This window comes from Atheta coriaria, unplaced genomic scaffold (genome assembly GCF_025399875.1).
Source record: "Atheta coriaria isolate IRGN ID8LTWV9N9 unplaced genomic scaffold, Caltech_Dcor_3.1 hic_scaffold_2_pilon, whole genome shotgun sequence".
Lineage (NCBI taxonomy): Eukaryota > Metazoa > Arthropoda > Insecta > Coleoptera > Staphylinidae > Dalotia > Dalotia coriaria.
The window spans coordinates 148,395-162,355 of record NW_027045444.1 but is presented as its reverse complement, the minus strand read 5'-3'; the positions used below and the strand labels follow the sequence as shown (position 1 = coordinate 162,355).

Genomic DNA, 13,961 nt, shown 5'->3' with positions numbered 1-13,961 from the left:
AGTTCTAAAAAAAGTATAACAATTTATTTTAAAGTTTTTAAACTTTTGCCGAAATACTTTCTGTTCAATTTATTCAAAATTTGTTCAAACATTTACCGATCTACATACTTGTATTCCTTAAACTTCAATCTTTCTTAAGCTTAAAAATATAAATCTAATATTATTCAAATCGATTTTCATATGTGAAGCAAATGTAAATGTGATAAATATGAAATCGTTTTCTGTTACACCAATTCAACTTTTGCGGATATATTGGAAAGGAAAATGAATAATAGAAATAAACGCGAGTACGTGGCATTGGTACGTGCTGCATGAAAAAAACATACGTAACATGTAAAAATATAAAGAAATAAACTTTAAAAAGAAGAAAATTAAGAAAAAAATTAACCAAAAAATGTTTTACTACATTCACCTATAAAATACCAGTTTATCCACGGTTTTTAGACACAAAAGTGATAAAGTGATAAAGTTTATATACGGACGACTATGCCGTGAGTAATATCCATTATCTTCGGACATTATCTACGGGCCGGAGCTTGCGCCTGCGCATTTTGCTGCGAAGCAGCGGATTTCGTGGTAGTGTTGTTGTAGTGTTGAAGCAAATTTTGATGATTTAAAATACAAAAGTTAAAATACAAAAACCTCAACTTGCAACTAGAATGGAAGTAGAAAAAATAGCGTAAGCATCACGTGGCTAAACGTTGTGAGTAAAGTCCCCCTTTAGCCACTTGATACTTAATATACTATTATTAATATTCATAAAATAAAATCCATAAAAAACTACAAAATAGATAATTAATTTTTATAACTTAATTTTCTTTACATTTTTATATCAATATAATATTTCTATTATGATAATGAAAAAAATAATGTTTACTTAAGATGTAATGTTATACAAAATCAACCTCAACAAGAAAAGGAAGAAGAAGGAAAAAATGTTAGAGAAAAGTAGGCGTGGAATGTAAAAGTGGATGAAAAATGATGCGAGAAGAAAACGTGCGAAACTAAGCTAGAATCCCGATAACACCCCGAAACGGCGATAAAACTTTCAATTTCCGTTGGCAAACAGCGCAGTAATCGTAAATGTAAATGTAAATGTAAAAATAAATGTTAAAGTAAAAGTTACACATAGCGCCGGAAAAAATCACACAATGGCAATCCAAACAAAAACGAAAATAGAATAAAATTCATATATCAATGGCACAAACAATGAAATTACCAAGTATTTATGTAGTGCTGAAGAGCAATATTTTTTACTCAAATGTTAACATAAACAAAAATATGAAATTACTTGAAAAGCTATTCTTTTTAGCATGGTTTTTGTCGGGGCAATACATCATAAAATATGAAAAAAATGTTTGTCACGCTTTCACGCAAAAACCACTGAATCAATTTTGATAAATTTTTGTATGGAAATATATTTGATAATGGAAAATAATATAGGCTACTTTTTTTTGCAAAAATATAACTTACAGGGTGTAAAATAAGGAATAAAAGTTTGTATACAGATTTAATCGTAATTATAGTTATATAGTTTGTATGTAGATGGCGCTTATGTACATTTTTAGCATAATAGATTTTAGAAACAAAAAAGTGATTAGAATTATGTACTAGATATTAGTAATATTTAATACCTTGTGGCAAATCAATATCTTGTCAAAGAAAAAACAATTGACACTGAGCCAATTCACTTCTGAGTTTTTAATCGCTATCACAAACTTTTAGCTTAAAATGATGCCAAATTACATAATAACATCATCTCAATTAATTCACTCACTAGATGGCGCAATTAAAAATCATCCACTAAATCTACCCTTGGCAACATCCAAATTTCAATATTTAGGTCAAACAATTTTTTTTATGTTCTATGCCCCCGCAATTGAATATTAAACTCAATAAACCCAATCAAATTAACACCACCGATACATTTCAACATTCCAGGAACGACCGGAATTAAACGCAATAAATAAACTGTTGCTTTGTGCCCGTTACACAATACGCGCCACACAAAAGTCGAAACGTCTATAGGAAGTCGCAAAAAAGTCAACAAGTGAACGCCTACAATAATTGCGCAATGAGCGAAGAAACATGCGCCTGAAATTGGGAATTGGAGTGCGGCGCACACGAATAAATATAAATACTAAAGACACGACCGACGCGAGCCGGAATATTAAATAGCGCTTCATTTTACGAGCGTTTTTATTGCGCTTATCATTGACGCTCGTTACGGCGCCAACAAACAAGCAATAAACATTTTTCCATATTGCGTATCACACGGAACATTTCATCTCGGTACGTTTTTTATTAATAATAAGCATATTTGTATTAAAATAATACTCAAATGGGGAATTTATTGTCTAGGCATTAAAGTAAAATTTTTATAACTTCATTTTTAAGAGGTTATGTTTATAAATTGTAGTATTATGATGATTCTTATAAAATTTTGTTAAAATATTTACTTTACTGCCTAGAGATTTTTAATTTTTGTTAAAATAAATAATTTATTGTCTAGTCAGTAAAGTATAATTTTTATTAATTAATTTTTATCAATTTCTCGTAAAATATGTATTTATCTGCCTTGACATTTAAATTTTTATAACAAAATATACAATTTATTGCCTAGGCAATAAAGTAAAATTTATTAAACTTAATTTCTAGAAATATAAAGTTAATTTTTATCCAAATTTTTTAATTTATTTACTTTACTGACATGATATTAAAGATTTTGTCATAAAATAAACAATTTATTGCCTAGGCAATAAATAAAATTTCTAAAACATAAATTTTAAGCATTTATTTTTGTTCATATTCAAATTTTAGGTTAATTCTTATTAAAATCTCTTGCAAATTTTTACTTTACTGCCTAGGCATTAAAAATATTATAAAATAAACTCACCATTTGACAATTTCCTATCACACGTAACAAGTGTCCATAAAATTTGCACAAACACGAACTTTAACATTGAAACCCCCATTGTTTATTGTTTAAATAAATTAAATCGTTGCGTAATTATTTAATTAAGCTATTTTGATTGCATTCACAATGTTGACGAACGTTTTCACACCGTTTCTTAGTAATTACACGCCTCGCGACGAAAACATAACTAAAGTCGAGTGCAAAGTTTGCAACATTTTCAACACTTTCTATTTAAGTATTATTTACGTTAATCTGCGTAGTTGGCGGTGTGTGCGCGCGCGGATGTTCTTCCCGTTTCGGTGTCCGCAGGACGACTGCGGCCGGCGGCGAGGATTCTCTCAGGCGACGCCGCCGCCAACCGCCGACGAGGTACGATCAAACAAGTGCGGTCGCTTAACTTTCAACGGTTTCAATAAAATGTGAAGAAATAGTGTGTCACATTATATTGACAATATATTGACAATATATTAATCAATCATATGCTGTGTCATGTATAAAATGTTAATGTAAAGTGTAAATATAAAAGTTATTATTATTAAAAGTCGTGTGAAGTGTAAATAATGTTACGGGTAAATAATAAAAAGTAAAAGACAGGAGAAATAAATAGAAAACATAGAGTACCAGCGCAACACTAAAAGGTTATGACGTTGAAGGATATAAAACACCCGACGTCAAGGCTCAGGAGAGATTTCAAGAAAATCCACATTAAGAGGAGAAATGTTTTTCGAGGGAAATTATATGAAAGCAAATGAAAAGAGGCTAAACTAGTGCAACAGTTGCAGGCAAGTTGTGAAAATAGCGAAAAGGCAATGGGATTTATTTGTGAGAGAAATAAAAAGATGTTTTTAGGTTAAACATAACCTCAAAACCTCAATAAATGACATTATATTGAAAAAATTCATATTTTTACGTATAAAATAAAGTGGCGTTAGTTACACCTTTTATAACTCAAGAACGGCTTGAGCAATTTTTATGATTTTTGTGTTTTTGGATTTATCTTTATTAGGAATAAGAGAATATCTAATAAAATCACCGAAATAGTTATTTAAAAGGTGTTAAATTAAGAGATGAAAATTTTATATAGATTTAGTAATAGTTGTAGTTTAATAATTCAATCAGTGATGGCGCTTATAGTGTGAGGTGCTTCGTCAAACGCCACTCAAGGTGACTGTGAATAATAAAAGCAAACAAGCACCGCCAGATGGCGATAGGACGTGTTCCGTTAGTTACAGCTTTTATAACTCAAGAACGGCTGGACAGATTTTGATGATCTATAATTTGTTGGATTTGTCTTTGCCTCAAACAGCAGAATAACTATTAAAATATTAAAAATTGTTATCTACAGGGTGTTAAATAAGAATAAAAATTTTCTATGCAAATTCAATCATAGTTATAGCTAAATAATTGATTCCCAGATGGCGTTGGAGTGCATTTTTTGCATTTCTCATACTTTTGAACTAAAATTAAGAATATTAACGAAATTTTTTATTAAAATTTACTTTACTGCTTATTTTAACTCAACTTTCTTTGAATTATTTCCAAGATACAAAATATTCACAAAACAAAATAGAATGTTTTTCATTTCACTCTTAAATTTTATTATATTCAGCATTATTCTCTGTAAATACAACTTTGTCTTTTCCTCGTATTCCCGCTCTTTATGTCCTTATGTGATCATTCACTCATCTCAATTTGTCTGCCCAAGACGTTCGAGTTTTCAGCGTTCGCGAGCAAAACGGAAATTTATAAGTCTTTAAAATTCTTGAAGCGTAAGCGAGTGCGACAATCGCCGTGATGAATAATACGGGCAATAAAGCGTGCGCTGAATGAAATCATACTCAAGACCACGCGCGCAAAAACCACCTCGTTGAACACGTTTCAATATGAAACATGGAGCATGGCGAGCAAAGAAACAAGATGAAAATGAAGATCACGCGGATAATCAGGTGTCCACAGCACACAAACACAAAAAACAAACAAGAATCAAACAACTTGAAGAGATTTAATCTTTCAAAAGCATAAAATATTGTGTTAATAGCTATATTTGAGGTTAAATCATGTTCTTTTTATAATTTAATTCTTTTAGCTTTTGATCGGGACTGTAGCGCCATCTATAATTCAATTATAGGAAGATTAAATCAATCTACTAAGTTTGATCCATTATTTTACACATTTTATGCCATAATTTACGAAATTTTGATTAAATTATCAATTTTAAATATAAGAAATGAGTTTTGTTCTTAACAACACACGTCAGCGCCATCTACATTCAAATTATTCAACCAAAAAATGAATTATACTCTATATAATCTTTCATCTCCCATTTTACACCCTTTTAGTCATATTTTCACAACAATAAATAGCCTATGTTATTTTCCATAGCCACAAATATTTCTATATCAAAATTTATCAAAATTATTCCTATGGTTTTTACGTTAAAGCGTCACAAACGTACAAATAAACCCACAAGTACATTTATACCTAATATTAGCTTACATATTACTATTAATTGCGCTTTGTAACAGTTTGTTTATTAATAGATTACATAATGTAAAACAATAAACCGTCCCGGTAGTTATGTTTTGCGCAGATAACAATGACAATGCTAGTGATAATGATTGAGCATTAGTTGTGACAATATTGATTCAGTTCACCCCGCACTTTCATCTCAACTAGAGGCAACTAAATTTTATGGCGGCGTTTAATAACAATAGCAACTGCATATGCCGTTATTACATTTACCTATCTATGTCCTGTTTAAATAAATTACCAAGCAGATTTTACTGCAACAACTCTGCAGAGCTATAAAATATTTTACGACCTACATCGTTTCGTTTTGCTGCACTTTTGTCGAAGCGTTTTTCATGTGCAATGTCCGCAGTGCTCCAATCGCTGCAATCACCTTTATCATCATTATTTCCGGGTTTTGTGTGAGCTTTCAATGTTTCAATGTTCAATTAGCACTTTTCGTATTTGTTCATCAATTTTGCGTAGGTTGAGTTAATGTGTAGGTTTTATATTGTTAATTTGCTATGAGTTGTGTGCAATTTATTAATTCAATTTTATCTCGTATAGCGTGTGTGTTTCTTTTTATTTCAAAACTAGCTTTTACCCGCAACTTCGTCCCGGTTGTGCTTAATAAAAATGTAATTTGTTTTTCTGTCTTGTTCTAGACATAGTATGTGTCAATTCTTTCAATAAGATTCGCAATTTTATTAACAAAAATTAATTATATAATGAATTGCTAATAATGCACTTCAGCGCGCCATCTAGGATTCAACTATTTAACTATAACTATGATTGAATCTCAATGCCAACTTTTATCCTATAGAAAAGGGCTGCTTTTAGGGTTTTCCCGGCAGTTATTCAATTTTTTCTCGCCGTAAAAACCATCCTTGGACTTTAACAAACATTTAAAAAAAGAATTGGCCAAATTGGTCTAGGCGTTGTTGAGTTATGCGCTTACCAACACATTTTGCGATTTATTTTTATATTATAGATTACTATAATTTTAATAAAAGCAAAAAATCAACAAAAATATTAAATACACAGCATTTGTAAATATACTGAAACGAAGATATATTATTTCCTATTTTATGAGTATTGAAAAAAATTTATGTTCCACGAATGCAAGTCAAATAACCAATTTTTCGAGTGTAGCGGATTTCAGTTCGAAATACGTGTTTGTGCAAAAACGCAAAAACTAAAACATTACGTCAAACCAGATACCGATTTTTAGTGCAGGCAACACAAGCGCGAAATTTATGCACAAAAATAATGGAAGAAAAACAATTTCACACGCCTGCTTTAAATTTAAAAAATTACCTTTTGTTACCATAGTTACTGAAATATTGATCGTAATCACATCAAAATTCATCCTCATAAATTTTTGTTGTCCAAATTCAGTGCATCATTTCGACTAAAAATTCTCTGTGTTTTCATACAATAATTTCCACAAGATGAATACCTGTAGTAATATCATAAATGTTGTGCGACAACCATGCTTTAGCAAAACACTTGCATTGCCAGCTATTCCATCATTATCATCGTTTCAAAGATGCTCAAGCTCATGCAACAAAAAGCGGAAAGCTCTGATTTTCCTCCCGCCTGCTTTCGAAGAGATTGAAGTGGTCACCCCAGCGGATGTACTTCGACGTGGTGGCGTAAGTATCATATTCATAGCTGACATTTGAGGTTATAATAATTTTACCGCATTATTGCTTAGGTTGAAGTCACAATCGCTGGGTTAGAAGGCAAGAAAGCTATGCACGGCTTGAACTGCGTGGAGATCAAACCGGATAAGGATTTAGACGACATTTGTGACGATTTTGATGCTCTAATTCTCACCGGTGATGACAAAGCCAGTAATGCGCTATGCGGTTGCAAGCGTGTTGAAAAATTGCTGAAGAAACAAGAGAAGGAATGTAAAATAATTGCAGCGATTTGCAGCGCGCCGACCGTACTCATGAACTTTGGTATTGCAAAGAAGAAATGCCTCACCTCTCATCCGGACCACGAAGAAAAGATTAGGAAATGCGGCGATTATAAATATAAATGCGCCGATGTAGTCGTCGATGATTTCCTGATCACTGCCAAAGGAGAAGCGCAAGCCTTGCAATGGGCGCTTACAATCTTGATGCATCTTACTGATGAGCGTAATGCCTGTTGTATTGCTAAAACAATGCTCGTTAAATAAAACCATCTATGCCTAGATAATAAATATAACCTGTTTTTGAAGTTTTGATTAATAACTACTAAGGACACACTGTGTTTTACATTTATATTTTAGTTCATGTAGCTCCTAATGGTGGCAGCACAGAACCAGATGTAAATCATATGATGAATTCAAATGTAAATATTAATAAATTTGAACAATTACATTTTATACAAGAAATAATTATCTAATTATTAATATAACATATTATTCTGTATTAAAAAAATGAATTTCACTTCATAATTAGGCATATTTTAGTTGTTGTGACAAAAAACTTAGCAACTGTCGAAATGTACAACTGCCAAAGTTTTAACTTCAATTTAATGTTTATATTACAGTATATTTGCAATTTATAGTTTAGTAACCGTGCTCATAATAAATCTGACCTTAAACTTATCGCAGTTGTATAATGAGCTGTTTGACAATTTTGCACGTATTGCGTCGACCGGCCGCAACATCATTTTTTCACTCGCAAAAACACGCAAATTTTAGAAATTTTCCACGTTTTGCACACTGCAACATGGCTACCAAGAAACGCGCTCTTGTTTTCCTTGCTCCAGGCTTCGAAGAGATTGAATTCATCACTGCCGTGGACGTTTTACGTCGCGGAGGAGTAAGTTTAATATAATTTAACCTTAAAATTATAAATTTCGTTATTAAATTATCAATATTTGTGAATATCTACTAGGTGGAAGTTGTCGTTGCTAGTACAGATGGTGGAGACCATGTTTGCGGCTCTAATAACGTCCGTATCATGCCTGATCAGAAACTATGTGACATAAAAGAGAGTTTTGATGCATTGGTTCTACCTGGTGGATTGGGTGGTGCGACTGCAATGGCTAAATCTGCTCAAGTCGGGGAGATGCTTAGAGAGCAAGAAAAGAAGTGTAAAATTATCGCTGCCATTTGTGCTGCTCCAACTGTACTAAAGGCACATGGTGTGGGAAAAGGCAAAAATGTCACTTCATATCCAGCCATGGAGAAAGAAATGTCCGAGTGTGGAGATTATAAGTATAAAAATGATGATGTAGTTGTGGACGAATATTTAATTACAAGCCGTGGACCTGGTACATCATTTAAATTTGCTTTCACTGTTTTGAAGCAGTTAACTGATGATGTGAAGGCATCTGAAATTGCAAAACGTATGCTGTGCATGTAAAAAATTGTTATATTTAACCAAGGAGGCAATAAATCAATATCATAACTTATATAATTTTAATTTTGGAAACAATTTTCAAATGTCAAGAGTAAAATTGTTGCGCGCGCATTGTTTAACCACCTGTGAATTTTTGGCGCGAAACAGTTATTTTTTTACATCATCAGGATTCGTATTCACATTTTGTTTATTCGTGCTGACAATCATTGCATACACTATAAAGTACCTGAAACAACTTTCTGATATTATCAGCCATTTGTTACATTCATTCCCGTAAGTAATTTGAACGTATTCTTTTCATAATCATAAAACTTTTAAATTATAGGTTAACCGTTACATGTATACAGTTCAACTTTTGGCGTTTTTAAAGTCTTAATCTCTGTTTTAAACATGTCACTATGATATAAATAGTTTATTAACAATAAAAAGTGGTTATTAAACAATTGTGCACCATGAAGCATGTATCTGCCTCTGATGAGTTGGATGACAATGGAAATGAAACAGAAAGCGCCTGCAAAAGACTAAAACCTCTTAATACTGCAGAAATTCCTTTGAATAATGTTGAAATTAAAGTGGAAAACGCTCCCAAGGCTCAAAAATGTCCAATTTGTAAACAGTATGATGATCAAGTTGTTTTATACAATGGACATCCAACCAACTCAGTTGCTGAGTACATTGCATTAACTGATGAGAAATTAATGTTATTTACTGGAGATGAAGAGTGTATTGATCAGCAGGATGAACGCCCTAGTCATAAGGTAATACTTTTAATTAACACAACTTAATACAAACAAAAAAAGTAATTTTTCTATGTTTCAGATAACATTATTTAATATTTATGATAAATCAGGTCATTTGGTGCCAATTGACTCTGGTTTAATCGAACAGGATACTTTACTGTATGTGTCTGGTTATGTAAAACCAATTTTTGATGAAGATGAATCTGCTGAGAGTGGCATACCAACACATGACATTGGTCCAATCAATGCATGGTTCATTTCAGGGTATGATGGTGGCGAGAAAGCAATTGTATTCTTTTCCACACCTTACGCAGATTATTACATGATGGCACCATGTGAAACATATGCACCTGTAATGAAACCTCTGAATGAAAAAATCAAACTAGTCAAGATTGTGATTGAATTCTTAATGGATGAATCATGGCAACAACCAACCTATGAAGATATTCTACAGAAACTTCACAGTTACAAAGACGCGGATATAAATGAAGAGTGTCTGCTGCGTCATGCACAGTTTGTGTGTGATCAAATATTAAGCATTGATCAAGCTGCTGAGGATGGCGACACGCCACTCTTGACTTCGCCATGTATTCGCAGCCTCGTCAAGATGGCGGGTGTTACTTTTGCGAAACGCAAATGGAAAACTAAATTAGCCAAAAGCATGCCAAGAGGTGTTAAAAAGTCACCGCAGTGGTCAAAAGCAACCACAACGAATATAGTCCGGGAGGTAATGGAGAGTTTCTTCACTGATCAAATTGCTAATAATAATGTTGAGATGAAAGGGCAAAAGAAACGACGGTGTGGGATTTGCGAGGCTTGCCAACAGTCTGATTGTGGTGATTGTAATCATTGTCGCGATATGCTGAAGTTCGGCGGCACGGGGCGATCGAAACAAGCGTGCAAATTGAGAAGATGTCCGAATATGGCAATACAAGCAGCGGAAGATTCCGATAACGATGATGAGAACGACGATTCGGAGACAGTCATTGTGGACGCGGTGGAGATTCCCTGTTCGAAACGCATTGTTAACAAAGTTAAATGGATTGGGGATATTGCAAGTGAACAGGGTAACAGGACATACTATACACATGCTGAAGTTGGTAAGTGCCTGTGCATATCATAAAATCTCATACTTTTATATATTTTTTGTTTAAATGTGTTTATTCATAGGAAATGCTGAAATAAGAACTGGTGATTATGTAATTCTCAATCCAGCGGTTCCAAAACACCCGCTATTGGTAGCTGAAGTAGTCTACATGTGGGACGATGTCGAAAAAGGTCCAATGTTCCACGCGCATTTTTTCATCCGCGGGTCGGACACTGTTTTGGGCGAAACCTCGGACCCCAGAGAGATTTTCATCCATGACAGTTGTGATAACTGTCCTTTGGGTACAATCGTGCGTAAAGCTGTCGTTGAAATACGTTTACCATCTCTTGATTGGGCCATGAATGGAGGTATTGATAATTTGCCACCGGTATTAGAAGATGATGGTCAAACGTTTTACTTTTCAAAACGTTACGATGCTGAACACGCAAGATTTGAGGATTTGAGGTCCGATGATTTTGCGGCGGATTCCGTATCACCTTGTGGGGCATGCAAGTTAGTAAAATATACTTTTTATTCACAATACTTTAAGTAAATAATTTATGTTAAATTTATTTACAGTGCAAAACAACAGAAACGATTATTTTATACTCCTACATTAAAAGATGATATTGTTATGTACCGTGGGGAAAAATACACTATAGGCAGTGCGGTATATTTAACTCCTGGAGTGTTCAAATTCTTCAAAATCAAGTGTGAGATTGAAGATGACAGATCGTCAACAAGAAGCGACTTTGATAGTGTTTTATATCCAGAATTTTACCGCAAGAACTACGAAAATATTAAAGGATCCAACACAGCCACAGGTGAACCTTTTTGTATCGCGTTAATCGAACAAATCTTTGAGGAACACACCGCTAAAAGCCAATCCAATATAAAACTCAAAGTTAAAAAGTTCTACCGGCCGGAAAACACTCATCGGGGAGAGATTTTAAATCGACAGTGTGATTTGAATATGTTGTATTATAGCGAAGAAGGTATACATTTTTTCTTTTATATTTTATTGTTTATTTTATTTGTTTTCAATTCCTAGATGAAATAGTTGACTTTAACGACGTACAAGGTAAATGTTTTATTGCTTATGGTTACAACATTGAGGGGTCTCTGGATGAATGGATGAAGCAAGGACCTGATCGGTTTCATTTTCTGGAAAAATATGATTCTGAGACTTTGTCTTTTGAAGAAGTTCCTCCCTGTGCGATGAAGATTGGTCAATGCGGGAAAGGGTCGAAGAAACAAAAGAATAAAAGCACGAAAGTGACAAGCAAACCTTTGGAAGTTGCACCGAATTACGAAGAAATTGAGGCGTTGCGGTGTTTGGATGTCTTTGCAGGATGCGGGGGGTTGTCGGAGGGATTACACCAGAGTGGAGTTGCCAAAACACTTTGGGCTGTAAGTACATAGTATGATTATTAAGTTTAATTTATTGAGTTGAGTTTTTAACTGTTAACGTAGGCAACTTCATCAACACGTATTTTCTATATACACTATGGTCAAACAAAAAATTATATTTTCAGATTGAAAAAGATGTTGCTGCTGCAAAAGCTTACAAGTTAAATAATCCCGACGCGAACGTCTTCACCGCCGATTGTAACCAGCTGCTAATGGATGTGATGGAGGGCAATGGTGCGACATCGGGCATGCCGGCTAAAGGCGAAGTCCAATTGTTGGTGGGCGGGCCGCCATGCCAAGGATTCTCCGGCATGAATCGCTTTAATGCCGGACAATACTCGTTATTTAAAAATTCCCTGATTGTTTCGTATCTTTCCTACTGCGATTACTACCGTCCGAAATATTTCATCCTCGAAAACGTTCGGAATTTCGTCTCGTTTAAGAAGAGTCTCGTGTTAAAGTTAACGTTAAGATGCTTATTGGCAATGGGATATCAGGCGACTTTTGGCGTAGTACAAGCGGGACATTATGGAGTGCCACAAACTCGCAGAAGATTGATTATCTTTGCGGCTGCACCAGGATGCAAGTTACCGAATTATCCTGAACCATTGCATGTGTTTAGCAAGAGGGGATGTCAATTATCGGTACAAATTGGTGATCATCGATACACAAATGGTACACGCTGGATCGGCGCCGCCCCATTCAGAACAATTACCGTTTATGACGCCATGGCTGATTTGCCACCGATTAAAAACGGCTCAGGCATTCGTGTCCTGCCCTACGGTTCAGAAGCTATAACACATTATCAACGTCAGATGCGTGGATCATCTCAGACGAGTACAATCACTGAACATGTATGTAAAGACATGGCGCCCTTGGTTGAAGCACGAATGTCTTACATCCCGCTTGCAGCCGGCAGTGATTGGCGTGATTTGCCTAACTTGGTCGTGCGGCTCACAGATGGCTCTTATACTAATACACTGCGATACTCGCACCTCACGAAGAAACAATCTAAAGATGAGACGCCGAGAGGCGTGTGTCTCTGCGCGACCAAGAAAGGTTGTTGTGATCCCTCCGACAGGCAGTTCAATACTCTGATACCGTGGTGTTTACCACATACTGCGGATCGTCACAATCATTGGTCCGGGTTGTATGGACGCTTAGAGTGGCAGGGTTATTTTAGTACGACGGTGACGAATCCTGAGCCTATGGGTAAACAGGGTCGTGTTTTGCATCCGGAGCAGCATCGGGTTGTTAGTGTAAGGGAGTGTGCGAGGTCACAGGGCTTTCCCGATAAGTATGAGTTTGCTGGCAGTATTTTGGACAAACATCGACAAGTGGGGAATGCCGTGCCGCCGCCTTTAGGGGCGGCGCTTGGCCGGGCGATTTTAAAGGCGTATTACAATTCTATATATTTTTAATTATCTTTTAACTGTGATTAGTATAATTTTTTAGGCGGGAACAAATTTACATTCCAATAATATTAACGTTCCACAATTTTACTATTAATTAATTTATATTTTTAGTGTTCTGAAAATAGAGAGTTCTTCCCAGGTTTATTTTCATTTGCTGGCACGAGCCGAAGAATAATGAAAATTACAATGTTCAATCGTGTCATGGGTCCAAATATTTTACTCTGCATTAATTGTCACTTGTGTAGTATACAAGGAGTCTGAACGTAATTCAAACGTTTTCGAAGTAAAATATAAGCAAAACAAATTCTGCAGCTTTCTTTGATTTATTTTTGATTAATTGTTTTATATCGTGTATCCAACAATTGTGCTATCTTGAAAACTCCGGAGATGCGCCCACGCGCGGTTGGAACATAGATAGTTTCGACTTTATTCAAACGATTAGTTTAATGTTCCAAAATAAGTTTAATAAAAGTATACTTAATTATTATATCCAATTTTCTTTCTACGGCGGAGATTTGATCC

General features: G+C 34.6%; 4 protein-coding genes across 4 annotated transcripts in view; 3 read left to right on the top strand and 1 right to left on the bottom strand.

The window, feature by feature from the left end:
* LOC135798946 (relaxin receptor 2-like) overlaps positions 1 to 3,340 on the bottom strand; it is a 47,770-nt gene extending 44,430 nt beyond the window's left edge. Inside the window, exon 1 of the mRNA XM_065311939.1 lies at positions 2,897 to 3,340. Within this exon, the coding sequence (XP_065168011.1) occupies positions 2,897 to 2,975 (79 nt within the window). The 5' untranslated portion in view covers positions 2,976 to 3,340. The remainder of the gene's footprint in view (positions 1 to 2,896) is intronic.
* A 3,412-nt stretch (positions 3,341 to 6,752) lies between these two features.
* LOC135799652 (protein dj-1beta-like) lies at positions 6,753 to 7,645 on the top strand. Its single transcript, XM_065312841.1, has 2 exons — positions 6,753 to 7,080; positions 7,143 to 7,645. Exons 1-2 carry the CDS (start codon positions 6,877 to 6,879, stop codon positions 7,611 to 7,613), a joined length of 675 nt encoding a protein of 224 aa, XP_065168913.1. The 5' UTR covers positions 6,753 to 6,876; the 3' UTR covers positions 7,614 to 7,645.
* Positions 7,646 to 7,940: 295 nt separating this feature from the next.
* LOC135799642 (protein dj-1beta-like) lies at positions 7,941 to 8,844 on the top strand. Its single transcript, XM_065312829.1, has 2 exons — positions 7,941 to 8,244; positions 8,320 to 8,844. The coding sequence occupies exons 1-2, from the start codon at positions 8,041 to 8,043 to the stop codon at positions 8,788 to 8,790; spliced, it is 675 nt and encodes a 224-aa protein (XP_065168901.1). The 5' UTR covers positions 7,941 to 8,040; the 3' UTR covers positions 8,791 to 8,844.
* Positions 8,845 to 8,975: 131 nt separating this feature from the next.
* Positions 8,976 to 13,928, top strand: LOC135799635 (DNA (cytosine-5)-methyltransferase PliMCI-like). Its single transcript, XM_065312817.1, has 6 exons — positions 8,976 to 9,545; positions 9,607 to 10,627; positions 10,698 to 11,127; positions 11,194 to 11,609; positions 11,666 to 12,024; positions 12,150 to 13,928. Exons 1-6 carry the CDS (start codon positions 9,240 to 9,242, stop codon positions 13,443 to 13,445), a joined length of 3,828 nt encoding a protein of 1,275 aa, XP_065168889.1. The 5' UTR covers positions 8,976 to 9,239; the 3' UTR covers positions 13,446 to 13,928.
* Positions 13,929 to 13,961: the final 33 nt, after the last annotated feature.

Coding starts and splice junctions, on each gene's coding strand:
- LOC135799652 (XM_065312841.1), top strand. CDS start 6,877: ATGAATACCTGTAGTAATATCATAAATGTTGTGCGACAACCATGCTTT. Junction 7,081..7,142: donor ATGTACTTCGACGTGGTGGC/GTAAGTATCATA, acceptor ATTATTGCTTAG/GTTGAAGTCACAATCGCTGG.
- LOC135799642 (XM_065312829.1), top strand. CDS start 8,041: ATGAGCTGTTTGACAATTTTGCACGTATTGCGTCGACCGGCCGCAACA. Junction 8,245..8,319: donor ACGTTTTACGTCGCGGAGGA/GTAAGTTTAATA, acceptor AATATCTACTAG/GTGGAAGTTGTCGTTGCTAG.
- LOC135799635 (XM_065312817.1), top strand. CDS start 9,240: ATGAAGCATGTATCTGCCTCTGATGAGTTGGATGACAATGGAAATGAA. Junction 9,546..9,606: donor ATGAACGCCCTAGTCATAAG/GTAATACTTTTA, acceptor TCTATGTTTCAG/ATAACATTATTTAATATTTA. Junction 11,128..11,193: donor TCACCTTGTGGGGCATGCAA/GTTAGTAAAATA, acceptor ATTTATTTACAG/TGCAAAACAACAGAAACGAT.